We start from the raw sequence: 16,227 nt of genomic DNA, 5'->3' as shown, positions 1-16,227 counted from the left end.
CATAGTGATGTAGACATGTGGGGGCGTGTTTAAACGAGCCGTTTTAGGAGGGTGTGGACCAGTCTTAATTTTTATAAAGAATATCTCTTTGGGTTTGAGACTTTGCAACTTTGGGGATCTTATCTATTCACGAACAGATTGTAACACTCCAAAGAGAAAGGAAAACTTGAAATCGCATCATATGACCCCTTTAACTGAAAAAAAAAATTATATTAATTTTTAATAAACTTCTTTTTTTAACATTAGTCAATGTACATTAACATAAATTAACAATGAACATTTTTTTCTTTTACAGATTGAATTAATTAATGTTACTGCTCATTGTTACTTAGCTCATAATGGATTACCCAGTGTAAGTATATAGTATACAATTTTAAACTAAACATTTTAACCAATGAATACTGTAAAATGATTTGTTCATTGTCAGTTTATAACATGTTAACTATTACCACATTATTATAAAGTATTACCAAACAAACTTTAAGCTCACACACTCACCTCCATATTCAACCGCTCTCAGTTTATGCCCAGCTATATGGGTCATTATTTGATGGTACTGTCTTGGCTTACACACGTCAGTTGTACAGAAGGGGCATGTGAATAAAGTAGCGTCTGCATGGCAGCGTCGTGGTCGAGGTGCTTGCCCTTTCTGCTTAACTGTGATGTGCTGAATAGACAAGAAATATGTCAGTTACACTCAAGAGTCTATCAAGTTTAGTCTAAATTATATTTCCTCAATGTATATTACCATTGCTTCATATTTATACTAGACTGATTAATTTAACTAATTGATTATTTCAACAAGTTGAAGTGCCTAGGACTCCAGCCTAGGTTAACTAGCTAAGGTTAGACTGGATAAGTCTTTGATATTTTAAATGCAAGTTACCACTATCACCATTGGTTTCATAGCTAAAGCGACAAATAGCTAGATGCACTAAATAGCAAGCTAATGTAAACCAATAATACTTAATGCTAGATAGTCATTCAGCTCAATGTATTTCAATTTTTAGAATTCAGACTCACCCTAAGTGGAACCTGAACAGAGATTTGCTTTTTCTCAATCGCTGGAGAAGCTGCTAATTCTTGTGGATCAGGTGCTGCTTGCTGCAAATCAAGTTCTTGTGGTTGAGATGCTGGTCGTAGCTGTGAAGGAGGTTCTGGTGGTGGATGAGATGCTGGTTGTTGGTGTGAAGGAGGTTCTGGTGGTGGATGAGATGCTGGTTGTTGGTGTGAAGGAGGTTCAGGTGGTGGATGAGATGCTGGTCGTAGCTGTGAAGGAGGTTCTGGTGGTGGATGAGATGCTGGTTGTTGGTGTGGAGGAGGTTCTTGGAGTGGGTGACTTACAGGTTGTGGTTCTGGATTGCAAGTAGCTATTGGATGAGCGCTGCAAAGATGCTTTTTTATGGCACCTTTATTCATGTAAATCTTGGGACACTGGCAGCAGTGAAAATGTCTGGCCTTTTTTTCACAGCCAACGTTACAGCTGTATATAACATGATCTAAAGAGATTTTAGCACATTTGTATAAGCACACCATCGACGAAGAATAATTAATGCTGTATTTTTATTTTTACAGTTCATAACAGTTTCATTCATAACACTTGTAATCTATGTTTGTTTTCTTCCCACATTATTACAAAGTGTTACCAAAGAAACTGTTTGCTCACACACTCACCTCCATATTCAACCGCTCTCAGTTTATGCCCAGCTAAATGGGTCATTATTTGATGGTACTGTCTTGGCTTACACACGTCAGTTGCACAGAAGGGGCATGTGAATGAAGTAGCGTCTGCATGGCAGCGTCGCGGTCGAGGCTCCTGTCCTTTCTGCTTAATTGTGATGTGCTGAATAGACAATAAAAATATCAGTTACCCTCAGGAGAAAATGTCTTTACATTTCAATCTAAAATATGTTTATGTATATAAACCACTGCTTCACATTTTTGACTAGAAAACAATAATCAATTAAGATAACATGTTATGTTACATAGTGCCTAGAAATCTAGTCTAGAAAGCTAACTCATTATTTTTTAAATTCAATTAGAATATACCTAACATACAAGTTACCATTCTCATCACTGGGTTTCATAGCTAAAGTGACAAATAGCTAGAAGATCCACTAAACAGCTAGCTAACATTGACTAATAATACTTGTTAGTAGTACTTTTTATAACTAGCTGGGTATCTAGCAAGCAAAGCCACACAGTTTGGTCAAAACAATAAACAATCCCTTTACGCTTATCTGCAGGCGCTTGGCCTCAGTGTTCCTTCACTTTTTCAAATCACTTTATCTGTCTGACTCATAATGACAGTTGAAAAGAGAAAGGTGTCAGGAACAGTCCACTTGATTTAAACGAATCGGTTAAAACACCCACAGAATGATTTTACTACGATATATGGAGTACTCTGCAAAAGTTACATAAGAAATGTATTTTTATATTTTGCTTTAGTGTGACAGTAGGAAATATCACTGTGTATTTCTAAACATTCATATAGCCATTAACTGTAATAAACCAGTTTATTTTTGAAAACATCCTTAGTGTTGGCCTAATGGTTATTGAGTAGGACTCGTAACCCAAAGGTTGCGGGTTCGAGTCTCGTACCGGCAGGGATTGTAGGTGGGGGGAGTGAATGTACAGCGCTCTCTCCCACCTTCAATACGGTGAGGTGCCCTTGAGCAAGGCACCGAACCCCCAACTGCTCCCCGGGCGCCGCAGCAAAAATGGCTGCCCACTGCTCCGGGTGTGTGTTCACGGTGTGTGTGTGTGTGTTCACTGCTGTGTGTGTGCACTTTGGATGGGATAAATGCAGAGCACTAATTCCGAGTATGGGTCACCATACTTGGCCACATGTCACGTCACTTACTTGACAGCATTTTTGCACATGTGATTACAATTTTTCACAGTACTGTAGCTTCACAGATATAATTCCCCAATCATCTTGGATATGTTCCCACAGTTCTTATGGATTTAGTCATCTCCTTTTGGCTCTTGATGTAATAACAGACAGGCTAAATGATGGTGAGATCATATCTCTGTGTATGTTGTTGGACTCACTGTGCATACAAAAATTTCACTGATTACAAATAATGGCAAAAGGAATGTTTGGAAGTGTGAACTGACATCTCCTATTCGCACACTTAAACCAAAAGATATTAAATTATTTTTGGTGAAAATTCTAACATACATTTGCTCAGTACTGTACATCCTATTCTTTTTATCAACACACTGTGCTTGTTAAGGACACACTGCATGGCTTCATGATTTATCCACTGAATGTATTTCAAATTTTTTGGAATTTACACTCACCCTACTAGGACACTGCACAGAGATCTGCTTTCTCCCAATCGCTGAAGGTGCTGCTTGCTGCAAATCAAGTTCTTGTGGTTGAGATGCTGGTCGTAGCTGTGAAGGAGGTTCTGGTGGTGGATGAGATGCTGGTTGTTGGTGTGAATGAGGTTCTGGTGTTGGATGAGATGCTGGATGTTGTTGTGAAGGAGGTTCTTGGAGTGGGTGACTTACAGGTTGTGGTTCTGGATTGCAAGTAGCTATTGGATGAGCGCTACAAAGATGCTTTTTTATGGCACCTTTATTCATGTAAATCTTGGGACACTTGCAGCAGTGAAAATGTCTGGCCTTTTTGCCACAGCCAACGTTACAGCTGTATATAACATGATCTAAAACAAAGGTTTGAGCACATTTGTATTAGCACAATACAGACCAAGCATAGTGGATGATGTAAAAAAAAAATATATATATTAAAAATTATTTTCATACTTCGTTCCTAACATGTCAGTTAAATATTACAACTTTATTATAAACAAACTATGCTCAGACACACACTTTCACACGCAACCAAAAACGCAAAAAAATTTTTTTTATTGTTAGTTTATATAACATACGTTAACTACCAAAGAAACTGTTTGCTCACACACTCACCTCCATATTCAACTGCTCTCAGTTTATGCCCAGCTAAATGGGTCATTATTTGATGGTACTGTCTTGGCTTACACACGTCAGTTGTGCAGAAGGGGCATGTGAATAAAGTAGCGTCTGCATGGCAGCGTCGCGGTCGAGGCTCCTGTCCTTTCTGCTTAATTGTGATGTGCTGAATGGACAAGAATATTCAGTTAGGGAAGTGTCAGTTAGGGGAAATAACTATAATCCAAGATGCATTCTCGTCACTATAATACAATTGTTTCCCATTTTACTGAAAAAAATGTACTTAAGCTACATTATGTATGTGCATATAAATCCATGCATGGGTCAAAGACAAGACGTCCCATTTTGGTGGCCAAATTCAATGTACAAAAGTGATTTCATATATATATATATATATACACAGTCACTATTATGCATGATATTTTAACTCGACAATCACTGTGTAGATTAGTATTAATCATAAAAACAGTCTGTCATAAAGGAGCTTGCAGCCAGAGCTCAAAGGGTTCCTACCAGTGCTCCTGCCTCCTAAAAATCTCCTTTGTCTCATCATCTTGCAAAGTTTTATCATGGTAGCATATAAAATACGTAAAATATTTTGATACAATTACTGAAGAACTGGCCGAAGACAAGTGCATCTTTCTTTTGGTTTGAGACGCAGTGCTTCTGTCCGACGTGGTTGCTTTTAGGTGCTTCATATCCCAGCATTACATATGTGACCCTGGACCACAAAACCAGTCATAAGTAGCTCGGGTATATTTGTAACAATAACCAACAATACATTGTATGGTTCAAAATGATTGATTTTTCTTTTATGCCAAAAATCATTAGGATATTAAGTAAAGATCATGTTCCATGAAGATATTTTGTAAATTTCCTACCGTAAATATATCAAAACATAATATGCATTGTCCAGATTGTCAAATAGTTGTATCTCGACCAAATATTGTCCTATCCTAACAAACCATACATCAATGGAAAGCTTCAGCTTTCAGATAATGTATACAACTCAATTTAAAAAAAAAATGAACCCTTACGACTGGTTTTGTGGTCCAGGGTCACATATTTGAAAAAGTAACTCAGATCATTTATTCTCAATTTAAAAGTAATGCGTTGCTTTACTAGTTACTTGAAAAAAAGTAATCTGATTATGTGTTACTTGTAATGTGTTACCCCCAAAACTGACCATAACCCTAACACATTTGTTCACAGTGACAATTTATTCTGATTACATATGCCATTAGGAGGTGACAAATGGGTGTTTTTTATGAGTTATGACTTACTGAATTGATTTGTCTCAAAAAAGCAGCAAGTCTTATTTTACTTTATTCACTGACACCTCTCATGGCCCCCGTGTTGAGAAAAATTGAGAGTGAGATGCAGAGGCAGAGGCATTTCCTTCAGGCTGAGGCTTATTAATTTCACTTTTGGCGTAAGAGGGCCTTTATAGTTGCCAAAAACAGAACGTTTTTTTTTTAAAATATATAAATACACAAGCAAGCCCAGCCCAGCTGATAAAAAGTGACACAAAAGTAGCAAAGCATTACTTTACATAAAAAGTAACTAAGTAACGCAATTAAGTACTTTTTTATAGAGTAATGCAACATTGTAATGCATTACTTTTAAAAGTAACTTTCCCCAACACTGGACAGACTCAAATCCTTTGGGGGCACTAAACCTAACCTCACTAGAATTTTCAGGGAACATATTCCAAATTCAGACACATTTCAAACCTTGAAAGCATAACAAGATAAAATTCATAAAACAATTGTTTTTTACTTTATACAGACCACGTGTTCAGCCTTTCTACCAAACAGGTTGAGATTTCTCTTTAAGAAAAAAGTAAAATAGTCACCTGCACTTGTTGCCAACTTTGTATAAATCTTTCTTATTCATTCACACATAATTTCACAGAATCAAACACTCCAGAGAAAAAAACTTTATTGCCTACCTCACAGGTAATCAGGTGGTTGTGCAAATGTTAACACCGAAAGGCTGATCATTTATGCTAAAACATTCTCACAGGACAAAGAACACAACACATGAAACATCATGGCTTCTGGAGCAATTTACAGTATTGCTTTAATGTTGATCTGTGCATGCAGTCTGCATACTCTCATGAAATACAAATTTCCATGAGAACTTTGACAGTTCTTCAGACTTTAAAAGTGCACATCATTTTAAGAATGACGATGAATGTGATATGTCAGTTGGGCTTTGTACTCTTCACAGTCCCAACTTTTATTGCAAACACTGAATACACATATTTCCATATCAAAAATACTACAAACAATAATTCTGCCAATATGCAAATGATGTATTTTTCTATTCATTTACACCGAGATCCCAGGTGTATGTGTTTATTAAAATAGTTCATTATGATGACAGGACACAACTTTAAAAAAGGTCAAAGGGTGACGTATGTATGGCTTGTGAACATGTGAGGCATGTCGACAGATGAACTATCCAGGTGACCCTGAATATCCTGGAATCTGAGTCTTTTCCTCGCAGGCTGTGCTGTGGGCCGGTGGCTCTGCGGTGTCTATTATAAGATCTTCTGTAGTATGGAATTAGGCACTTCAAGTGTTTCATCCCTCACCAGAACTATATCATAAGAGTCCATGTACTTTTCTAACCGTTCCTCTACCTGTGAAATACAACAAAACCTTATCAGTGAAATCAACTAAACAACGGTCCTGTTTTAAACAATGAGAAAACAAATCAGTACCTTATCATTAAGAAAGCCGATTTTGAGGATGTGCTCTACGTTGGGCACACCATCTGCCATGGTGAGATCACCGAGAGAGTCTCCGAGCAGAATAATGTTTCCATTGTCCTTCAGTTGTTTGAAATACTCTGTGTTCCTCAGGGCACCGTCATGCTTGTTGTAAACATGGATCAGCTCTCCTTTAAAGCCTTTCAGAACCCCCTGCAAGACAATACAGAAGATCCTGATCAGCAGATGATCATCACTGAGCTCAATTAAAGCAGTGTTTGAGAGTAATACAAACCGGTGATATTTATAAAAGCTTTGAGACTCACATTATCATCAAAGTCCATGAAGTTGGACACAACTTTGACGTTGGTGTGGTAGACGCCAGCTTGTCTGATAATTTCCTCCAGCACATCTCCCAGACCGGCGGAAAAAATGAACATGGGAACGTTGTGCTGGTGCAGCCGGTCAAAGAACTGCTCGTACCCTTCCCTGTCACATGTGACCAAACACATGCTTAAAGATCAGATCCGGCAACATCTTTGAGAGATTGATTGTGCTTTTGGTGTACTAAAAGGATACCACAGCTGCTGCGATTCTAATGCAAGTTTATTTGGTATTCAGAGTGAAAGTTGTGAAAACTTTAGGGTTAGAAATGTTTGTACCTTAGAGAGACATCCGACTCTCTCACGACCTCTGGAAGTTTGTCCTTCTGCAATCTCTGCTCTACCAATAACGTGTGAGACTTAAAATACCTGAGGAAAAAAGACCACATTTAATTTAATAAAGCATTCTGAAAGATCATTTCATGTGTGTTTATTTGCATGTGTGGTCACTCACCACTCCACCATAAATGGATATTTCTCCTCCATGGTCAGATGTGGGTCAATCTCTATTGGATAATACGTCTCCTTTAGTTGGAGCAGCTGGAAAAATAAAATTTTTAGCATGTAAATCATACAACTGTATACAAACTTTTATACACACATTTTATTGAAAAAAAACAAAACGATATACCTTCTTCCTACATTCTTCTGTTACCAGCTTGCAGTTGTCAATGATATCTGTAAAAGCCAAATGTACAGATCACTGGATATCAAAGATATATTTTAGTGTGATTTTTAAAAATGTATCAGTCAATCCAGTGTCATCAAAATGTATATCCAGACAGAACAGGTTATAGCGAAATTTGACATCCATAAATTGTACAATTTTTAAAGAAAATACCCTCTTTTTATCAAGAAAAATGTTGACAGTATTTGAATAATAATAAAAAAACTCTACAAATGTAATTGCTTGTAAGAGTCTTCTATGGTGTTATACTTTTAAGAAGTTTTATTTCATGTATAGTAACCCTTTTAGAATATTTTGTTTATTGACTTAATGCTTGTAAATTGTTGTGCTCTTTGTTGCGACTGCGAGATAAAAAGATGATAAAAGGGGCTATTTTTTACTCGCTTTGGATCTCAAAGATATATTTTAGTGTGATGTTTTAAAATGTATCAGTCAATTCAGTGTCATCAAAATTTATATCCAGACAGAACAGGTTATTGTAACATTTTTAAAGAAACAACCCTCCATCGATCAAGAAAAATGTTGACATATATTTGAATAAAAAAACCTCTTTGAAAACTACTTTTAAGATTTGTTTTATTACATGCATAGTAACCCTCTTAGAATATTTTGTTTATTGACTAAATTGTTGTGCTCTTTGTTGCGAGATGATAAAAAGGGGCAATTTTTTACTCACTATGACATGTTGGGCAACGTTTTCCATTGACAGCAAACTTGCTTAACGTCATATCAAAATCTGTGATGATCTGAAGAACAGAAGGAGAGTGAGCAGATCCAAGGTGGACACCATGGGTCATTAGACCTAGTCACAAACTAATATATCAGCATTATAAAGCAACAGTGATGCCTGCTTTATTAAACACTACTAAAGACAGTGTTGACACTACAAGTGTGTTTACATTCAGTGCATAACACTAGTAATGTGACAGCAGTTGTATGATAGACAGATGGCCTAATAAAGCACAGGGAGGGGACGGTGTTTGTACCTGCAGTTTCGATGCTCCACCTTTAATGAGACTGCAGATAACCTGCTCCACCCTCTCAGGGTCTCTGATGTGAACTGTGCTCTTCTCAAATTCTGGCATCTGCAGAAACATAAACACAGAAAGAACCAATGAGATTAAGCGGTTCAGTGGCATGCTTAATTATTCCCTCCCCTCTCCTTAATGCTGTGCTGATTTCACTACAGAGAGGGAGGAGCCAGAAGAGGGCAGACGCCGAAGTCTCTCACTAGTAAAGGAGAAAAAGATATTAGCTTGAGTCTTATGGAAGAAATCCACTGAGGCGGAAGAAAATGACTGTGATATATCACAGGTAAAACTTACATCTTTGAGTTACAATTCTGTAATAACCAAATTATTACAGAATTATGATTTAAAAATCAAACTCCTAATTATTTAAATGTTCTGTAATGCATTCTAATGTTTCGAAAACCTTTTTTTTTGTATTATATAATTAATGTGTTCATGCTTTGACTGCAATGTAAATATATCTTGGTTTCTGTATACAGGTAAATGGGTTTAACATAGGTTTGTAACTGTAATTCTGACAGTGTTGACATGTCATTTGTCACTGTGAAGGTTGAGTCCCTCCTCGTCTCTATTCCAAAAATACAGTGGACAACATACCCTGAGTACACTGGATGTACGTGTGATCTACCCCTACCCCCATCTCATGCCTTCCAGATGGTAATCAGATCCCTCATATTTACAAGGCTGCATACGAGAATGATTGTACAGTTTTTGAAACTAATTTGAAGTTTACCAAACTCTCCCAGAGAAATGATAAACAACCCATTCAAGAAGTACTACAACAAAAACACTTACAGTCAGTCACAATGACCACTGCATGAGGTACTTTTGAGTAAAACATTGCAGCTCAGTTTGTTCTGATTCAAATGACAAGCATGCAAGAACATCCACACATCAAATAAATGGTCATAGTGAAGACAGACTTTTATCACATAATGCTGACCGCATAAACTATTACCACGTATGTAAGCATACCTTTTCCTCTTCCAGGCGTTGTGTCAAACACAGAAGAAAATGTTTCTTGTCTGACACACACTTATATAGTCCTGGCACACAGGGGGGCGTTGCCACAAAATTGATAACACCCCATAATCTAAACCCCCACAGGGAATCACATTACACAAACAGCCGTTTTAAGTACACACACACACACACACACACACACAAACAAACAAACAAACAACACATCCAAAAAATGTGGTAATGACACATGAAGCACAGGTGCAGTTTGGAGTGTTTTTTTAATACTAAACGTTAACCTTAAAAAAAGGTTAAACAGTATATTGTGTATATACAGAAACTAAATTATGCTGACTGAAGGACTAAGGTTATCTCCTTGAGTCTGAGTGTTTGGTATGTGTGGATTGTGTGGCTCAATGAGGTCAGGGTTTGACAGCTCTACTCGGCATTGAGGTATTTCACAATGTCAGAAACAGAAATTATAAGCTTTAATGAAGCTCCAGAGTGAAACAGTCTGCACCACTGGATTCCTTATGGTTCGTGTATTTGAGAGTACTAAATATGCTCCAGCTCTCAAACTGTTAACAGCTGTAACAGTCGTAGGGTTTGTGAGTCATGCTGTTACTTGCCAGTGTGTTTCTGACACAACACATTCCAGTGATGGGGAATGTCTTTAATAGTCACACATTGATTGTTTCATTGTATGTACATCTCTGTGTGCATTGTATTCGTGTCCCCACCCAATCAAAGGTCAAAACTGAAATATGGTTACTGAATCAATCAATTGGCACTTATTAAAGACACAAAAGTGATTCAGTCAAAGAACAGTGAGTGATTTTCTCTTTGTCTTTTGTTGCTTGATAAACATTAATGACACGACAGCAGGTATATGCTTTTACTAATGCATGGATTTAATATACTGAGTCTTGCACACATCCAATTTTCACTGCTTGCATTAATCTGAAAGTCTTTAGAAGCTAAATTTCACAGAATTTAGTTTATCAGATAATTCTGCATTAATCAAAATAGAATATTAGTTACAACTCTTATAAATATTACTGATCATCAGAGTACAGTACCATAGATATTTATGGCTCTTACAATCAGGCTGCACTCTGCTGTTCCATTTTCAATGAAAATTCATTGATTTGTTAGAGTGATGAGCAGTGTCTGGAATGTTGACCGTTCCAAGGTGGACATGTTGACATTCATAGAGCGGTTGAATGAGGTATCTCCATATAGGCTAGATATCTATGGTCACAGCACTGTTTATGAGTCTTAAAAACCAGAAATGAATTAGCATTTTAAAAATTCTGGTTCCATTGTCCCAAAGTCATGTTTTTTTTTCTTTTTTAAATGGCCGCAATATGGTCTGTGGTTAAATACATCTTATACATTAAATACATCTGTAATACCCCACTTGTAATTTTTTAAAGGGGTCATATGATGTTGCTAAAAAGAACATTATTTTGTGTATTTGGTGTAATGAAATGTGTTTATGTGGTTTAAGGTTAAAAAAACACATTCTTTTCAACACAGCGTCACACACGGTGGCCTACAGTGAGCAGAGGCCGGGGCTAGAGTGAGGAACAGCCGGAGGGCTAGAGTGAGCGGAAGCCGGCTTGAGTGAGCAGAGGCTTGAGAACGGTGCGGCCGGTGGATTCGACGAAGGGTGGGCGTGGCTGACTCTTAACTTTTATAAAGAATATCTCTTTGGATTTGAGACTTTAGTCTTTGCAACTTTACAGATCTTCTTTATGCACCAAGAGCTTGTAACACTCCAAAGAGAAAGGAAAAATTGAAATCGCATCATATGACCCCTTTAAGCATTTACTGTACGTGTCTTGAAAAAGGCTGGTGGTTAAATAGTACTATTAGGGCTTACTTTCTGCAATGATCTCAAAACCAATGGAAAAATCCTATTGACTTTTTTTGCTGAGGAAACCAGGGTGATGCTGACTTAGGCTGATGACACAGGGCAACTTTGAGCAATGTTGCCATCAATGGGCAACCAGGTGAAACACAAGGCCCACGACCGATCTAAAGTATCTAGATAGAAATTTGTAACCCATTATCAATGGGAAAGTGCCAAGCAACACTGCTCAAAAAAGGTGCCCCGTGTTCACCAGCCTTAAAAATCATCCCAGCTGCAACATTCTATAGTGCAGGGTATATATATTCTATAGTGCAACATTTGAGTTCAGGAAGTAAAAATCCCATTTTCTCCATAACGGTATTGATTTTGAACAATAAATTAACCATCAAAAACAGGCCTACTGTGAGCTACTTGGTTGTTAATGGTATATGCTTTTGATTAAAGCCATTGGCCTGAATTATTACAACTTATCTTTTAAATCACTTTCAAAAGCGAAATGCCTAGTGAAAAACTAGCATGATTCTGCGGAGAAATCTCCACCAATCCGAAAACCAAAACAAAGCAAATCATAACAAAAAAAAAACGCCTCACTAAGCTCTCAAACTAATTGAACGTTTACGTAAAAAAGAAAATTACTTTTCTATAAACAATCAACTTCTTTGAATCAACAATTGTATATCCATCCATCAATCAATCACTTATATTTTAATTTTATCATTTAGCATTCTGGCATCCCCTCATTAAAGCCGTAAGGTACACCGTCTCGTCTTTTTGTCCATTTTTCAATAACTTTTCGCTTGAAATCAAAGTGTTTAATGTTGCATTTTACCTCATAGCTGGACTGGTTGATTTGGTTCATTACCCCTTCAGGAAAACAATATTTCTGGTACCAAAGCCGCTGAAAAAATGGGTGAGAGGAGAGCGCTGCTGCACCAAAAGTTACCATGACAACCAGCTCCTTTCTAGCAACATACATTTAAAGCAATACATTTACAAAATAATTTTGTAGGAACTACTGTACGGTTACCATACTAAAGGAACCTGCAGATATTTTTCTAAGTATGGCATTAAGCCTGTAGTGAATAATATTGCTATCTAATGTCATTCGATAACAACCAAGTAATAAAAAAACAACGTCTTCATAAATGCCAATAAAAATATTTTAGATAAAGAACACGTGGGATGTTCGACTGAAAGTGACACTATACAATACATGAAGATGATATTGTATTTACTCTCTGAACATGCTATTGTATTTATTCGGAATAAACAGAGCTCAAGAGTGCTGAATGACCTCTACATCCCATATACGTTGACAGTACTGGCGCGCGCCGGGGCCCACTTCAGCGCGAGCACTTCCGTTTTATTCAACGAAGACATCTGTCAACTTCTGGAGCTCGACAGCCTCGGGAACGTTCACATTTTACGCGCTACACGCTCGCAGGGTGAATGGGGTGTGAAAGCCATTACAGAAATAGGAAAATGTGTGCGCTCACCATTTCGATTATCTTGGTTTTCTTTCCTGCTCTCTGTTTCTTGGTGAAAATGTACTGAGCGAACACGACTCCGCCGAACAACGCGCACATAGTAGCGCTCGCCATCGCGCCGACTTTAACCACAGCGTTTCTGTCCATGTCCGCTCTCCGGTTAAAAAACAAACCTTGTCGCGCAGACACTACGTTTACGGGGTGCGTCGGAACTGTACATAACCACACTACGCCCTATCTATTTCTGCGCTATGTAGTATGTATCATGTCCACTGATAGAACTGTCTGCATGCATAGAATTCCCGGATGATGCACTACGGTTGTCCAAATGTGAAGTATGCAACCAGAGAAGACTACATAGCAATCTATATACCACAATGCAATGCGATAGACTGGACACCATTGCCTCCAGAGGGCGCTCTTTCTTTTTTCTGTTTTGTCTGCAGAATTGTAATCTTTTACTGCATGCTTATCATTCTAGAAAGTACCTGACATACCAAACTGATATTCACCCCATTCGAGATGAAATTATTAAATGAAAATAACTTTATTTTTAGCCTCCTAATTCTGGGACATAGCTGTTAGTTGTAGTTGGTAGCTGTTGTAAATCTACAAGCAGAACAAAAATTGTTTTCTGGATTAATATTCATGTAATAACATGTTATAAAAACAAACAAACATTCGTTTGTTTGCCACGCCCATTACGGAAGAGGGCAGAGATTAAAATCCACACATTTAAACATCAATTTATCCGGTTTCGGGCAATCTTCAAGAAGAAGTCGCCCTTTTACAATGAATTTCCAGGGATACGGTGCACCGGCTGCGGGCGGGGTATGATTTATCAGTTTTCTGTCAATTATATGAATTCATTCGCTGTACATGAAAATTTTAAACAGAACGTTTGGTAAAGCCTGATGTTAAACAATCTTGCGCTTATTCTAACATAGTGTGACCATTAGCTTGTTTAATGTTGTTTAAGTTGCCACAGGGTGAATTTTATTAGGCGATGGCTATAATCTTTATCTTACAGTGGGCGCTGTAAAGGGAAAGTGTTAGTATGTTTTGTGGCGTTTAACGCTCTCTCCAGGGGTGCGTTTCCCAAAAGCAACTATGGTCGCAAGTTCCGTCGTTACCAATAGATTTCAATGGAACTAACTACCATAGTTAGCTAACGATGCTTTTGGGAAACGCAGTCCTGGTTGGTTGAATAGATATGGAATTTAATTGTTGCTGGTTTGCCTACCTCTGGTTTACAAAACACACCTGTTTTTTTATCAGCAGATTAGTACAGTGACCCTTGACCAGAACTGGGTGTGTCAGATTGAGACACGGCTGTAGGTCATTGGTTTTTTCATACTAGTTCTTCTGACCTACAGCATTGCGAATTTTATATGCTGCTCTTATCTGACACACTTAGTCCATTTCCTGGAGTTCTCTCTTAAAGGGATAGTTCACCCAAGCAGATAAACATCAAATTTTCATTTTTGGGTGAACTATCCCTTTAAGAAAGCCATACAAAATTTGTGCAGTGCTGTGTGCCCAGGATTGTACTGTAATCATTGTAGTGTATCACTAGATGGTCCTTCCTACAAATGCTTAACTTCAAAATAAAAGTGCCTGCTAAAGTAGGCTATTAATAATTGGTGGGTGTAAAACTGGTTAAATCATCAGGAAAGCACAAAGTAGCGAATGTTCACTGAATAATGTGGTTTGCATTTATACAATACAATTGTGTATATCAGTTCCTCCTTCAACTTGGTTATGCTCACATAATTTTAGTTTCTCTGCCTCTTTAACATAAATTATGAAGAAATACAATATGAAAAGGTTCTTCCAAGAAGGCTTTATTTTATCACATGCTTCATAAATAAATGAATGTTTTTGTTTTTAACTATTTTTTTTATATATATACTTTTTGTAGACCTGTAAACAAAAGTTATGTAGACACATACTGAACCTAGAATAAGTGTGATGTACTGTGTACTTTAGAGTATTATTTGCATGATGTAAACTCAGAGCTTGTCTTCAGTCTTGAAGGGATTGTTCACCCAAAAATGAAAATTGTCATCATTTACTCACACTCGAGATGTTCCAAAAGTTTCTTTCTTCTTTCAACACAAAAGAAGATAACCAAACCGTAACCAAACCGTTGCTGGTACTTGATTTTCTATACTTTAGGTTCATTGAGTTTCAGTCATGTTCAGGGTTATTTAAACACTACCATGAAAAAAAAAAAAGGTAAATAAATATTCACTGTAAAAATGTGGTGACAGTGAACAGTGATTCAAGTATTACAGGATGGCATATTGATATTTTATAAAGTGATAAAATGCAGTTGGTAAAAGAGACAACCACATGATGAAGTTTCATCTTAAGTGGCCTGACCATAAGCCATAGCTGATTCTCAAATATATAGTATGCACAGTGCACAGGGTCAAACACACAAAGACAAAATGCCATCAGGGAAACACACATGACATTGCACCATTGCAATAAACATTAATTACAGAAAATGTAACACAGAATACCCTACCGTAAACCGATTAAAAAATGTATATATATATATATAAAAAAGAAGAAACAAAACTATGTTTATAAAACAATCATATGTAATGCATTACATATAGGGACTTCTGGGAATGACCTTTTACTGTTTGTCAACTTTTTTTTATACAATTGCATAGTAAATCATTGCTGTAACTTGTGAAAAACCATAAATTTGACTGCATTTTACAGTAAAATTATATATAGGCTAATGTGATGTTAAACCATTTACAGATTTTCATCGTGGTAAAGTAACTTAAAGTCAAACAATTAACAGGTCATTTTACTGTACCAGTTTTGCAGTTTTTGTGTGTGTGTGTGTGTGTGTATTAGGGCTGGGCGATATAGCTAAAAACATTTATCAGCGATATAATGTTTCATATCGTTCGGTATCGATAATTATTGACATTTTTTATAACCTTTTTTAAAACAAAGAGCAATAGAAAATTTAGAATTTAACCACTGTATTTTTAAATTAACTCAATTTATTGAGACCAACAACAAATTTTTTTGTTTTTGTTTTAACAGTCAAACACAAAATAAAAATTAAACAAATATCTAATGTTTTATATGCAGATTAAATAGGTCTTAAGGAAACTTTTG

General features: G+C 36.9%; 3 protein-coding genes across 4 annotated transcripts in view; 1 reads left to right on the top strand and 2 right to left on the bottom strand.

Moving 5' to 3' along the window:
* LOC107714410 (uncharacterized) overlaps positions 1 to 4,100 on the bottom strand; it is a 5,484-nt gene extending 1,384 nt beyond the window's left edge. The window contains exons 1-6 of the mRNA XM_016520245.1: positions 3,937 to 4,100; positions 3,307 to 3,674; positions 1,675 to 1,843; positions 1,263 to 1,499; positions 1,024 to 1,136; positions 499 to 667 (exon numbers count right to left, since the gene is read on the bottom strand). Of these exons, the coding sequence (XP_016375731.1) occupies positions 499 to 667; positions 1,024 to 1,136; positions 1,263 to 1,499; positions 1,675 to 1,843; positions 3,307 to 3,674; positions 3,937 to 3,982 (1,102 nt within the window). The 5' untranslated portion in view covers positions 3,983 to 4,100. The remainder of the gene's footprint in view (positions 1 to 498; positions 668 to 1,023; positions 1,137 to 1,262; positions 1,500 to 1,674; positions 1,844 to 3,306; positions 3,675 to 3,936) is intronic.
* A 1,762-nt stretch (positions 4,101 to 5,862) lies between these two features.
* LOC107714420 (cytosolic 5'-nucleotidase 3) lies at positions 5,863 to 13,399 on the bottom strand. 2 transcript variants are annotated; one of them, XM_016520250.1, is made up of 9 exons: positions 13,090 to 13,399; positions 8,713 to 8,811; positions 8,403 to 8,472; positions 7,670 to 7,716; positions 7,493 to 7,578; positions 7,318 to 7,407; positions 6,982 to 7,144; positions 6,668 to 6,868; positions 5,863 to 6,586 (listed from the first exon to the last, which is right to left on the bottom strand). In XM_016520250.1, exons 1-9 carry the CDS (start codon positions 13,225 to 13,227, stop codon positions 6,485 to 6,487), a joined length of 996 nt encoding a protein of 331 aa, XP_016375736.1. In that variant the 5' UTR covers positions 13,228 to 13,399; the 3' UTR covers positions 5,863 to 6,484. The 2 variants fall into 2 exon arrangements, with proteins under 2 accessions (XP_016375736.1, XP_016375737.1); XM_016520251.1 differs by lacking the exon at positions 13,090 to 13,399 and adding an exon at positions 9,733 to 9,763.
* A 417-nt stretch (positions 13,400 to 13,816) lies between these two features.
* LOC107714428 (sorcin-like) overlaps positions 13,817 to 16,227 on the top strand; it is a 12,025-nt gene continuing 9,614 nt past the window's right edge. The window contains exon 1 of the mRNA XM_016520261.1: positions 13,817 to 13,911. Within this exon, the coding sequence (XP_016375747.1) occupies positions 13,873 to 13,911 (39 nt within the window). The 5' untranslated portion in view covers positions 13,817 to 13,872. The remainder of the gene's footprint in view (positions 13,912 to 16,227) is intronic.

This window comes from Sinocyclocheilus rhinocerous, unplaced genomic scaffold (genome assembly GCF_001515625.1).
Source record: "Sinocyclocheilus rhinocerous isolate Xijiao unplaced genomic scaffold, SAMN03320098_v1.1 scaffold839, whole genome shotgun sequence".
Classification (NCBI taxonomy): Eukaryota; Metazoa; Chordata; class Actinopteri; order Cypriniformes; family Cyprinidae; genus Sinocyclocheilus; species Sinocyclocheilus rhinocerous.
This window is presented reverse-complemented; position numbering and strand designations above follow the sequence as displayed.